The following is an 11,863-nucleotide window of genomic DNA, read 5'->3' on the forward strand; positions in this document are numbered from 1 at the left end:
ACCTTTATACATACTTCTGAGGTTCTGACTAGAGAGAGACCTGTAAATCGCTCATTATTTTTTATATAGATATTAAAAAGAAACTCCAGTTCATGGCCTGTTGGTTCTGCACTGTATAAAATAGATTCTTTGTTGACTGTGGTGTGATATTTTAAACAGCTAAATCTCTGGACAGGTTTTACCCACAAACATAATACTCTTCTGGAAAACAAATGCAATTTATTATTGGAAGTTCCCTTGACTCCCTGTTCAAATAACAAATGTTCAACAAAGGTGTTATGAAAATCATCAGTCATGTAGAAAGTTATTAATGATGAAATACTTGTACTGTAGGTTTATTTGTACATTTTGATATATAAAATCATCTCCTTTCACATCTTACAACTTTTCCTTGTACAGAAAATAGCTGTAAACAATTTATTACCAAAAATTCTTCTGCCATCTTACCCCTTGTGTGAAAGAATGAAGCTATGAAAAGTTCCTCAGTTTTTGCTTTTTTCATTACTAATAAATAGAAGATAGTAGAGTCAGTTAAGGAGAACGTAAGTTTAACAGATGTCTTTAAAACATTTTATTTCTCTCCGATGCCCTTTCTAAACGTTAATCTACTGGGTGAGGGAGTCTTTGCCACATCTCTTCCACTGAGCTGATTCTCACAACAGGTTTCTTCCGTGGGTATTCCCATGTAAGGCACAACTGCGGTGCGGAGCTGCAGCAGCTTCTCGGAACACGGCGCAAAGCTGGTTGGCAGGAGACGTGCCAGGACGCCCCGGGACAGAGCCCGGGCTGAGCACATCCGAGGGGTTACAGGGAATGAGCACAGCGAAACAGTCTGTAGTTGATAAATGCTTTACTTGCAGTTTGTGTTGTAAGGTTGTTCTCAGGTAACTAATGTTTTCAAAAAAAAGCATCATCATTTGCAGAAGACCTAACGTAAGCCAACCAGCATGAATCTGCTCTATTGCATAACTGTCAGTGTGGAGGCAGAACTCACATTGCGCGGTCCAAATTTCACTGCATCCTGCAGTAGTTCAGGATAAAGAGGCAAAGCCTCAAGCACACGGAGCTTGTAACAAAAATACTCTTCAGCACATTCAGATAAATGCATTGAGCTCTGAAGCACAAATGCACAAACTGAAACATTTCAGCGTAGCTCCAGAGCACTCTGAAAAAGGATGCTGCCAACGGGAACAGGAGGGCTGACTCTGCGCTTGTCACAGGCACAGGATTCAGCTTCCACAGAATCGGGGCGTCTGTAGCGGTTGTTGGTGTCCCCCCAGCGGGAGCTCTCGCGTGGCTGCACCGGGTCCTGCTGTGGTCAATGCCAGCTGCCGGTGCTTGGCCCCAGTAATCCTGTTTTGCTGTGTGTGCGTGCTGCAGGATGACTTCCCAGATTAGACCAGTTTATTCTGTACGTTGTAGAACAGTAAAGCAGAGGGAGAACTTTTGTTTAAAAACAGTAATTACAGATATCCATAGTTTGAGAGCACCTCTGCTCTTTGCCCAGGCTGTTGGTTATCTTCTCTGGTCGTCGTCGTCTTTCTGGTGCAGAGGGCCGAGTGCCGATGTTTGGTCAGTTCACGGTTTAATTTTCCATAACTGAAAAGAGATACTGAGAGTGAGTATGGGTCTGAAAGCCGTAGGTCTGAATGCTTTTCATCTACAGGTAGGACTCGGTCTCCTTTGCCCGTCCTGCGTTGAACACTCCGCTCAGCGAGCTCCAGTGTAAGTGTGAGCCGCAGGAGGACTGTGCTTCATTCTAAGGGGAAAGAACCCAAGATTCTGACTGCACTTTAAGTGGGCACTGAAGACCTGAACAGGGCTGAAATTTAGGTCAGCCCTGTCTTCCCGCCACCAAAACTGGCTCAGGGAGATGGAGATTCATTCTGCATGGTCTGTTCTCTGAATTACGCTGTAGAGCCTAATTCAAGGCCACAACCTTTCTGCTCTGGTGGGAGGAATTTGGCAAAGGTACAAAAGTGACCCCTACGGGATGTTTCCTGTCAGTTTGCATGGGAGTTATACTTACTCTGATATTGAAGCCTAGAAGATCACTTATAACACCTGAGACAGCAGAGAGTATTACAACCCGTGTTATATTGTAGATTAATGGATTCATGGTCAGTCCATACAGCCTAAACGGAGTATCTAATTCCTGCAGGGAAAGGGGAAAAAAAGTCCAGTAGCACTTGTCCATACCAGAAGTAATTAATCCTCAGACTTTTAGGTCAATACTGGCTCTCTGGCGGACTCTGCTAACCATGCGCTGCCTCTGTATCCTTTCTTAAATGTATGTACCGAAATTCCCACTCTGTATTTCAGGCCTCCCAGCTTAAAGATGAACCTGAAACGCCTCCTTTGTAGCAGGACTGGCTGCATAACCAGAGCTTGACACAGCAGGCTGTACAATCTGTCTAGACTCATTGATGTGACTCTTAGCCTGTGCTCGCTCTTTTCCAAATATCTACTCTGGTACCTGTCAACAAGCTTCAACATCGAAGCTGCTGAAGGAAAATGAGATTCAAGCAGTGAGGACGCAGGCTGCGTTCATACTAGTCTCTGTTCTTGCTTACCCAAATTGTAGTAAGCTGCTACTAATGAAATGTTTGCAGCACTAATTAACCACACTGGTCGCGTATTGCTTGATCTTATGCGATGGCTACAGCACAGAAAACCTCCCTTTGTGAGAACTAACTGACCTAAGCAAGAGACAAGAGAAGTGGGACGAGCAAAAACACCGTCATTGTCATTGTCATACGCTTCCATAAAATTCAACAACTGTGTGTTCTTGGGGAGAGTAGCTTACTTTCAGTAGCTTTGTAGATAGTTTCAAAACGTTGTTTACTAGAGACAGCTGTTCCTTCTTGTTTGGCTTCTTCTCCATCTTTAGGTATAAGTTTATCTGTGACAGAGAGACATTACAGACCAGATGTTAATATTCCAGCACTAGCCCCCAACTAATTTCTAACAAAGGGAAATTAGAGCCATTTTTGGCAGCGTACTGTCACTCCTAAAGAAGTGATGCATCCACAGACAGGAATTTAGCAGTGATAATATTCTTTTTCCGATTGATGTGGCTAACACCTGTTAACCCAGAGACAAAAATAATCTACAATTTTAGAATTTGAGTCTGCATGTTTAACAGCTTGTCCATCCCCAGCTGTACAATGTTTTATTGCCTTCTGTCCAGCACAAGGGTTAATTTCTGAATTTTAAAATGTGACTCCAGTATTTTTTAAGCTCGTTTGAAATGCAATAATTACATCCAAACAAGCCACAAAACCAAAGGGAGAATAAACTAAACGGAGATACCTGCTCAGTGAGCAAGACTGAAATATTACTGTATTTCTTGTTGGTTTCAGAGCCCAAAGATGCCAGACGTAGTAAAAAGAGAAGAAGAGCTGCCTCCCAGATTAGGAACTCCCAGTTGTAAGCTGCATTCAGAAATGTTTTGTGACCCTTAAGAACCTGTATTGGGGAAAAATAAAATGCCAGTGTCAATAACAGGTAACATGCCTGTTTGTGGGAAAAGCAGAAAAGCATCACCCTGACTCCTCTTCTGAAGAGCCATCTGTGCTCTGCAGCTACGAAGAGTGTTTCTCCCTTGAAGTGTAATTCAGCCGTGTAACTAGGTTAAAGTAAAAGGTCTTGTTTCTAACCTGGCTTTCGCTTGGAATTGGATTTTTTCTTTCTGCTTAGAAAAGGACGATTGTTCCTCTTTCCTCCCTCTTTCCAATTAATGGGCATAAAATGTCTTCCCTTTCATGTGTGCTTGTCCCACTGGCAGCCTCAGCCCACCACAGACACGCTGGGGCCGATTCCGCCTTTCCCACTGTGCACTCGCTGGGTCTAATACCGCAGGACTGGGGTTGTCATTACTTCCTCCAGAAACCCAGGGCTTACGAAAGCGATCACAGCAGTGAGAGTCATCAATCTCACTGCTACCACAACTGCATCTTCATGGTATCAAGCACTTGCCTAGACACTCTAATGAATCTCTTGCCAAAAACAAAGAAACCAAGAAAACAGCTCCAGCATTAACAGTGTTTCCTGTAACAGGACTGTTTAGTGAAGGATTAAAAGGTGTAAGTAATCGTTATTGACCTGCTTTTCAACAACAGTGGTTAAAGAGGGTGCTGCGATCCGATCCGCCCTCTTAAATAAAACGTCAGTGAACACTTGAGGTGCTTTGGCAGAGCCCTTTCCTTTGTGCGCAAATGTCCTGAAATTTTCCTAGTAATTATAAAAACCCAGCCTTCCCTCTGCAGAGGATTAACAGCTATTACCAACTAAACAGCACAAAGCTTTTAAAAAATGCAAAACACTCAGTATTACTTCAGAGACAAAAGCTCCAGTTAAGCACTTCCTGGGTTGCCAAAACAAAAGCCTTCAGTAGTTTGTGGGTTTTCACCCTACTTTGAAAAAAAAGTTAAAAATCTCACCTGGGCACAACATATAAAAGCAATTGAAAGAGCCAGTAAAAAGACTGAGGACACGACAACATCCACAGATCGCTGGGGGCCTCGCCGCTGCAGAAACAAAGAATGGAGGGTGTAAGGGCTGGAGGCAGAGCTGTGCAGTCACGGCTCACCACAAACAGAACGGTTAACACGGTTAACGAGTCGAGCAGTGAAATCCGAAGTGCCAGACAGCAACGAGGTAAAGACTTGGTTACACCTTCTGCAATAATCAAACCTTGGATCGGAACTCACCTTTAGATAGGAACGAAGGGATAACCAGATCTTAATGTTTTCTACCTTCTTGAGTCTGAAGTGTGGAATTTCGTATTTCCTGGCTTTCCGAGCAGATGTAATGTGACTAAAAAGCTTGGCAAACAAAAACCTCTGCAAATTAAAAACAAAAACATACACAAACATAAATTAGTCTACACCAAAAAAGATTGTTTGGGATTGCTGAGCAGTAACTGGCAGGAAAGGTCATCCTTGTGGCACACGGGGAGCCTCACAGCGCCTCAGTGCACAACCTCGCAGGTACGGAACAGTAGTTACCTTGTGTGTGGTAGAGGTGGAACTGCTGTTGCTAAGCTAGATTAGCCACAGAGCTCTCGCTAAAACAGTAAATGACATCAGCCTGCCCTGCCATGCAACATTTACAGCCACTGTGAAAAAGCTACTGCCCACAGTCACGAGAGCTGAAGGTGATGCAGCAAACCATCCGATGCTCCATCTCAGAACACGGCAGCTAGGCAGGATTTGTCTTCCTCCCAAACAGCCCCACGCTGAAGCGTTCGTTTCCATTTTTCCTTTCGCGCAGGGGCAGGGTAAGAGGGGGAGCACAGGGGGGCAGGAAGGGTACTGACAGGTCTGTTTGTGACTGATGAACAGGCGTCTTACTAGACTCCCCCACCTAAACTTCTTGGGCATCTGGCCAGCTCTGAGACCCGCTTGCTGAGGCACTCTTGCCTCGCCAGTGTCTCCTGCGCTAGGCAGCATGGGTTTGGTCGAACACCTGCCAGGGCTCATGAAAGGCAACAGTACATTTAAACCTACCTGTTTGTATGTTCTCTCAGCAACACACATCATGAAGAAAAACATCCAGGTTAAGCAAAGTCTTTCAAGGAAGTTGATTGCAGACAAAACGATGACAGGGGTGCTAGCAGGTGCTCCACAAAAGATGTGCAAAAGCTCCTTTAGAGAAAAGGAGCACAGCTGCTCCAGGTTATCTGTGCGGAACAGTCTGTAGAGGAATGGTAGGAACGCTAATCCGATGGTGATGACATTTCCCAGCATTTGATACCCCACTCCTTGCTGGTAGGCATTAACCTGGCAAGCAGGAACAAAACCAGGATGATTACCTGGGGTTTTGCACCAAGGAAACGGCATGCGTTGTGGCAGCATTAATTCAATCAGGTATCCCCTTCCCCTCAAAGGACGTAGCCTAAAATAATTATACCCATTTCAGTCCCCAAACCAAAAATCAATCAGTCAATAATAATCAGCACTAATTGGTCTTCAACAGGACCTCCTGCTGGGACAACTGTATTTACCGTTGAGAAGGGACCAGTTTTATACTGCATTTCATAGTCGCACATATAGCTATCTTCAGGTTTTTGTGGTTGTTTTTAAAGCGTGAGGGAGAGAGGTTGCAATGCCTTACAGCCCTCTTACCCTGCTCATGATAATCCCACTGATCTCCAGCACAGACATGTCCACCTTCTTACAGTCATTCCCTTCCCAGATCAGCGCACTCACTTTTGCAGATGCTGGACTTGTATTCTGCAGCCAAAACAAATGGTTCTATAAAAGAAAAAAGAACACAAAAGGTTCTGCCATGCTATTAAATAATGCTTTTTCCTAGGAAATATTTAGATGGAGAAAGGGATTCCAAATTTGTCTTTGGGTGAAATACTCTGGGGATTAGCAGTGGTCCAGATAATACCAGCAGGGATGAGGGAGCTGATCATTGATCCCATTATTTAGATCATTCCAGACTTAGACGTGATTGGCACAGTTGCCAGAATGGGCTCATCCAACAGGAGCTTCTCACATTATACCAATAGCACTCAGATGTGTCTTTCACATTATTTGGGCAGACGGGGGGGAAAGGGGTGGGGTGCGTGTGGAGTCTTCCATAGTATTCTCAGCTACTGGATACAAATCAACAAACCTGCTGGAAAACATCTTCCTTCAAATCCCGCCTGGTGCCTCTCACAGTCATTTCCTCACTGTCGCTGGTGCAGGACGAGCGACACTCTGGTCCGTGAAGCAGATCATCCCAAAGCATGTCTTCGGTCTCAGAGTCATGGCGAGTACTTTCTGAGTCTCTCCGGGTCACACTACAGCTCCGGGATCCCACACTACCGCAGGACCTCGAGTCCTTTGAAGAAGAGCAAAACGTACACAGCACAGCCTGCCACCCTGCAAATGCAGGACCACTTCCTCCTCCTCCCAGCAACCAGTGAAATCAGCTTCCCGGGGCAGTCGAGAACCCCCAGTCCCACCCACCTGATGCAAACTGGTAAAGATGATATTGCTCAGTGAGATTTTTTGCAACCAGCACTTCTACGCAGGAAGTCACAAAGACAGCATTAGTTTCCCACCCCTATTCCCAACAAAATAAAAATTGACTTATTCAGTCTAATGCAAAAAATTTCTGAGTTTTGCATAATCTATTTTAAGATTTCATTTATATTTTATATTTATTTATAGATTTTTATATTTAAAATTTGATATTCATATGTTTTATTTCTATTTTATTTTCGGGGGGGGGGGACAGGGCGCAAGACAAACCGTAATGAAGCGAATGAGTATGTATCACAGAATAGATTTATTTATTCATTTTAAAATCAAAATATATCAGCATAAAAGCTACAATACAGTGCTGCCTCCCAAACCAGAGGAGCAATTGTAGCAATTCAACATGAGCAATTAAAGGCAGTTTGGACCATACTATACTGTTAATAGAGTGATTTTTTGTTTGGTTGGTTTGGTTTTGTTAAACAAAGTAGTATACTCACAATTGTGAACAAAGTTTACAAAGCTGCAAATGAGCAGGGAGGGAGGCCACACCTTATACCTGAAGACGCCAAAGCACTATCATTTAATAATGGCCTGTTCTGATGAGAAGGATGTCCCTGCACTGGCCGGGCTTGGTAAAGCTCTGTCTCGAATTTCTGACCATACCTGACTATACAGTGCGGATTCTAGTTCAGATTCCACGACACTGTCAGAGTCTCTGGCACCTTTCAGGGCTTGTTTGACCTGCCAAAAACAAAGGAAAACCAGCTCATTATCCATAGCAAAAAATTGTGTGGAAAATGGCACAAATTCAACCTAAGTACCTGTGAGACAGCCTGGTTCAGAGAAACAAGAGGCCTCTTTTTCTTCTCTTCGTAGCTATTGTCACTGGAAGCCCCCTCTACATTCTGGCGTAACAAGATCCTTTGTGCCATTGCTTCGGCATCCTCCTCACTCGAAAGCTCATCAGAAATACCACCTCTGTTGATGCAGTCATCCTAGAAATACAGCAGTCAAATAAGACTAAGGCACCAATAAACGTCCGCCTGAATTGCATCAAACCAGAGGTTCAGAGCCAGCGCTGCTACTGCACTGGCATACACAGTAATCTCTAGTTACCTGCAAAAGCCTGCAGAAGGTGATCTCCACAGAACATGCAGAAACAGAACCCAGTTTAGCATCAGAGACATCACAAATTCTAACTCGTTACCCCCACCCTTGCCTTGACACAGAGGGAATGCAAGGGAATCCTGGGTGGGGGGGAGTTGGATTTGGGGCAAGGGCAGGAAGAGGAAGAGGCAGCAGCAGCTCTTGGCTATGTCTTACCCGCAACTTTAAGCCCAGGACAACAGATGTGTCTACAAGCTGGTGGCTAGCAGACCCGAAATAATGACATGTGTCCCCCTACACCTAGCTCTGCTCCTCTCCAAACGCCTGAAAATACAGGAGTTGGGATGGGACAGCGTTCCACACAGATTCTAACCCAAGTTCTTCATGTGGGAGTGAACATCTTACTACTGACCCAGAAGAGCCTCAAAAGTAACTCCACAAAGCTTTATGTTTAGGAGATTTCAACAGAGGTCATGATGCTTTAGCTCTGTCTTGCTCCCCAAGGGATGCTTCAGTTTTTACTTTCCTGCCCCCATCGAAGAGGGTATTGTGGGGAACTGTTTGCGAGGCAAATTATTTTACAGAACTGCTTTTGAAAATTGCTACATTATTTATTTTAATCATTATAAATTTTAATAACTACCTAAAAATCTTGTGATCAGAAGTCTCTACAACTAAACGAGCACTTTGGTAAAACAGACATTTTTCAGGATTTTCTGTTTTTGACATATTTGATTATTGTAACAGATGAAAAGATGCTGACAGTAAAGTATCAGCACCATGTCAGCTGTTCAGTCAAAAAGTAGAAAGGGTTTTTAGGTTTCCTGTATGCAAGCAAAGATTAGTAGAAGAAGGGAATATCTTGTATTAGATAAAACCACATAGTTAAGTATCAAAAAAACTTTTGGGCACATACAGAACATACTGAAATTTGCGACTTCAAATGGGTCTTTCCTGCCAGTACCTGATGGCTCTTTTCCCCATCGGAAAGTTTATTTTTCTCTTTGAAGTGCAACAGCCTGTATTCAGATCTGGCATGTCTGTGCTTAATGCCATTATTCACAGCATTCACTCCATTTTCTGTCTCAGTCCCTTTCTCAGCTACCAACTTTACTCTTCTAATCCTATGAGAGAAAATACAATTAAATGCTTTTATGTCAGAGAAAAGCTCTTTGAGGAAAACATCACGGTCTCTTTCACTTGCCAGACAGGTTCAACATTAAACATTATAGCTAAGGGAATACTTAATTGTCTTCTGCTGACAGACTCTTTGCATCCTGGCTCTGTTGAAGAGACTTATGTCTGCTTCACTTTCACTGGATGGTTCTTTTGTAACTCTAATAGTATCTTAAAACTTCTAAACCAAGAAGGAAATTTTTTCTTATCCCTATTTTGAAAAAAACAAATAAGAGCAATTCATAGGACAAAAAGTCCTCATCAAAAGAAAGGACCTGTCAGTTAAAAACTCATCAACAAACTCACCTGAGAAAACAGTAGAAGACAATGAAATACTATCCCAAACAATCTATTCTCCTTTTCCTCGAGTTACTTTTAGAAAAAGTAAGAAGGTAAAGTGGGATGACTATCCAAGCAACTTAAACTAGAAGGCACAATTGCTTCTGGAAATCAGGTAAAACAGTAATATAATTTGCGCATACACATTCAAGAAAGGTCACTTATCTGATAAATAAAAATAAGCTCCACCACTTTCTGCCACTCATCTAATGCTCAGTTTTAGCTATGCTCAGTTTTAGATATGGTATGATCTCCTAATAAGGACATACTAAAAATTAATGAGGAATCAGCCTCCTACAATACCAAGACTGCTTTTAGTCCAAAAGAAGATAACTGGCAGACTTTGGAGATATCAGTGACAATATACATTCTGTCTTCATTTTCCAGATATCAAATTGTTCGGAGTGTCATTACAAATACAACAAACCCAGTGAAGATCACATACCTCCTTCGGAAAAGCATACTAAATAGATTGTTAAGAATGGATGCAGATTCAGACTGCTCTTCTTTACTGTTTTTGTCAGGAGAAGACCAACTGTTCCCATCGACACCCACAGATTTGCGTAACTTCCTGGTTTTTAAAAAAAGGAGAATTAAATTTGCATAGCAAGCTACTTTTAGGTTTGTCTTAAAATATCTGAATCAGATTTGAACAGCTTTTTAGATGCTATTTTTCTTGAGTCATGCAGACAGAATGCTTATTTCCAAATAAAATAAATTTTATTTGGATTAACAGAAGTTATGCATATACGCACAGGAGATCAGTATATCACTAGCAAAGGACACAACAGACAAAATCTTTGCTGTAGAAATCTAACAGAGGCAAAACTCCATCCACATCCATCATTCTGCATTCCAATATATTGTATCAGTGTTCAAACCGACTCAGTCACGTAAGAGGTAAATATCTAGTAGATGGACCGTAACATCTCCCACATGCACAAATCGCCAGCAATGAATCCATCACAGTCAGCTCTGCCATCGTTTCCCTGTTCTCAACACACATCAGCAATTCCCTGCAGGTAATGCCAAAGCAGGACACGAGACTGGTTTGCAAAACCTTGAAGATGCCTTTCTGCACAGAATGCCCTCCTCTGGCCACAAAAAGAAACTGTATTAAAAAGCTACGTCAGAAAAAGAAGGCCCAACTGATACCTAAAGCAGACCTATCACAGCCTGGTTAATTCGCCACATTTGTCTTGGTTATGAGAAGACAACAAGCAAGACTAAAAGTACTCATTTTCACATTTACAGTTAAATAACATAATTACATAAAAACAGAATATATTTACCCATTAACTTCTACCAAGAGCAATCCATCATACGCTTTGATGCCAACAAATGAACCTGTTACCCCACTCACCTCCTCCGCCTGCTGAGTCCGTTGTTTCCTGAAGGTTTGTTGATCTGGGTGGACACTATTTGACAGTGAACAGTTCCCATCAGTAACATAAGGCACATTGGTCCCATGACTTCACTTGCATTTACAACGGGCATCATGAAATACAACACAACTGCTATGACTGAAAAGGAAAAAGTTGTATCAAATGCAAAAATTAAGAGCATGGGCCAGTTTTTCTGTTTAACTATTTATTTTTACTCTGTTTTACAATTTCTGCAAATATTAGTGCGACACATCTTGAAATCTACATTAAGTAGGTCTCAGATCAGATCCTTATGCTTCAGATTACGACTACAAAATGATGTAACATTCCTTGCAGAAAAAGGATTGTGGCACAGACTGCTACCACCCCTTACCTTGCATAACATAGAGCACCAGGAGCCACATAAAAATACGTTGGGAAGTAACCTGTATCCACCAGTGGCTGAATAATGGAAAAAATACAACTCTCACTATTCCTTTCCGAGTTAGCGATGTCCAGGGGATTTCAGGCTTGGCTTTGGCAAATGTGGAGCCTTGGAATTAAATGACAAACAAACAAGTCAATTAATCATGAATTACAAGAATTTCCTTATGACTTCCTCTTTGACCAAAACCAAACACGGCCGGAACACTGCCGTTCCGAAGGGTGACAGCAGCCCAACTTCAGGCACTTGTCCAATCTGTGCAGCTCAAACAGGCGCCTCCACAATCAGCCCCTCGCCGCATCTCAGCACACTGCCTGCTGACCCTTCCCCACCCAAGTCTGCTCCACCCAGCCACTTTGCACTGCTTTTGCTGTGCCACCCCCAATTCCTCTTGCCTCTGCTCTCAGGTTTTCAAGGCTCCACTGGCACCCTACCCTGGCGCCACGCTCTGC

At 42.9% G+C, this 11,863-nt stretch overlaps 1 protein-coding gene across 1 annotated transcript; it reads right to left on the reverse strand.

The window, feature by feature from the left end:
- Positions 1 to 1,578: 1,578 nt before the first annotated feature.
- PHTF1 (putative homeodomain transcription factor 1) lies at positions 1,579 to 11,514 on the reverse strand. The gene is made up of 15 exons (XM_009888473.1): positions 11,361 to 11,514; positions 10,966 to 11,125; positions 10,048 to 10,173; positions 9,052 to 9,211; positions 7,811 to 7,975; positions 7,644 to 7,721; positions 6,628 to 6,837; positions 6,129 to 6,257; positions 5,511 to 5,783; positions 4,713 to 4,844; positions 4,443 to 4,529; positions 3,313 to 3,468; positions 2,807 to 2,902; positions 2,030 to 2,155; positions 1,579 to 1,599 (listed from the first exon to the last, which is right to left on the reverse strand). The coding sequence occupies exons 1-15, from the start codon at positions 11,389 to 11,391 to the stop codon at positions 1,579 to 1,581; spliced, it is 1,950 nt and encodes a 649-aa protein (XP_009886775.1). The 5' UTR covers positions 11,392 to 11,514.
- Between the last annotated feature and the right edge of the window lie 349 nt (positions 11,515 to 11,863).

This window comes from Charadrius vociferus, unplaced genomic scaffold (assembly GCF_000708025.1).
Source record: "Charadrius vociferus isolate BGI_N301 unplaced genomic scaffold, ASM70802v2 scaffold1077, whole genome shotgun sequence".
NCBI classification, from domain to species: Eukaryota; Metazoa; Chordata; class Aves; order Charadriiformes; family Charadriidae; genus Charadrius; species Charadrius vociferus.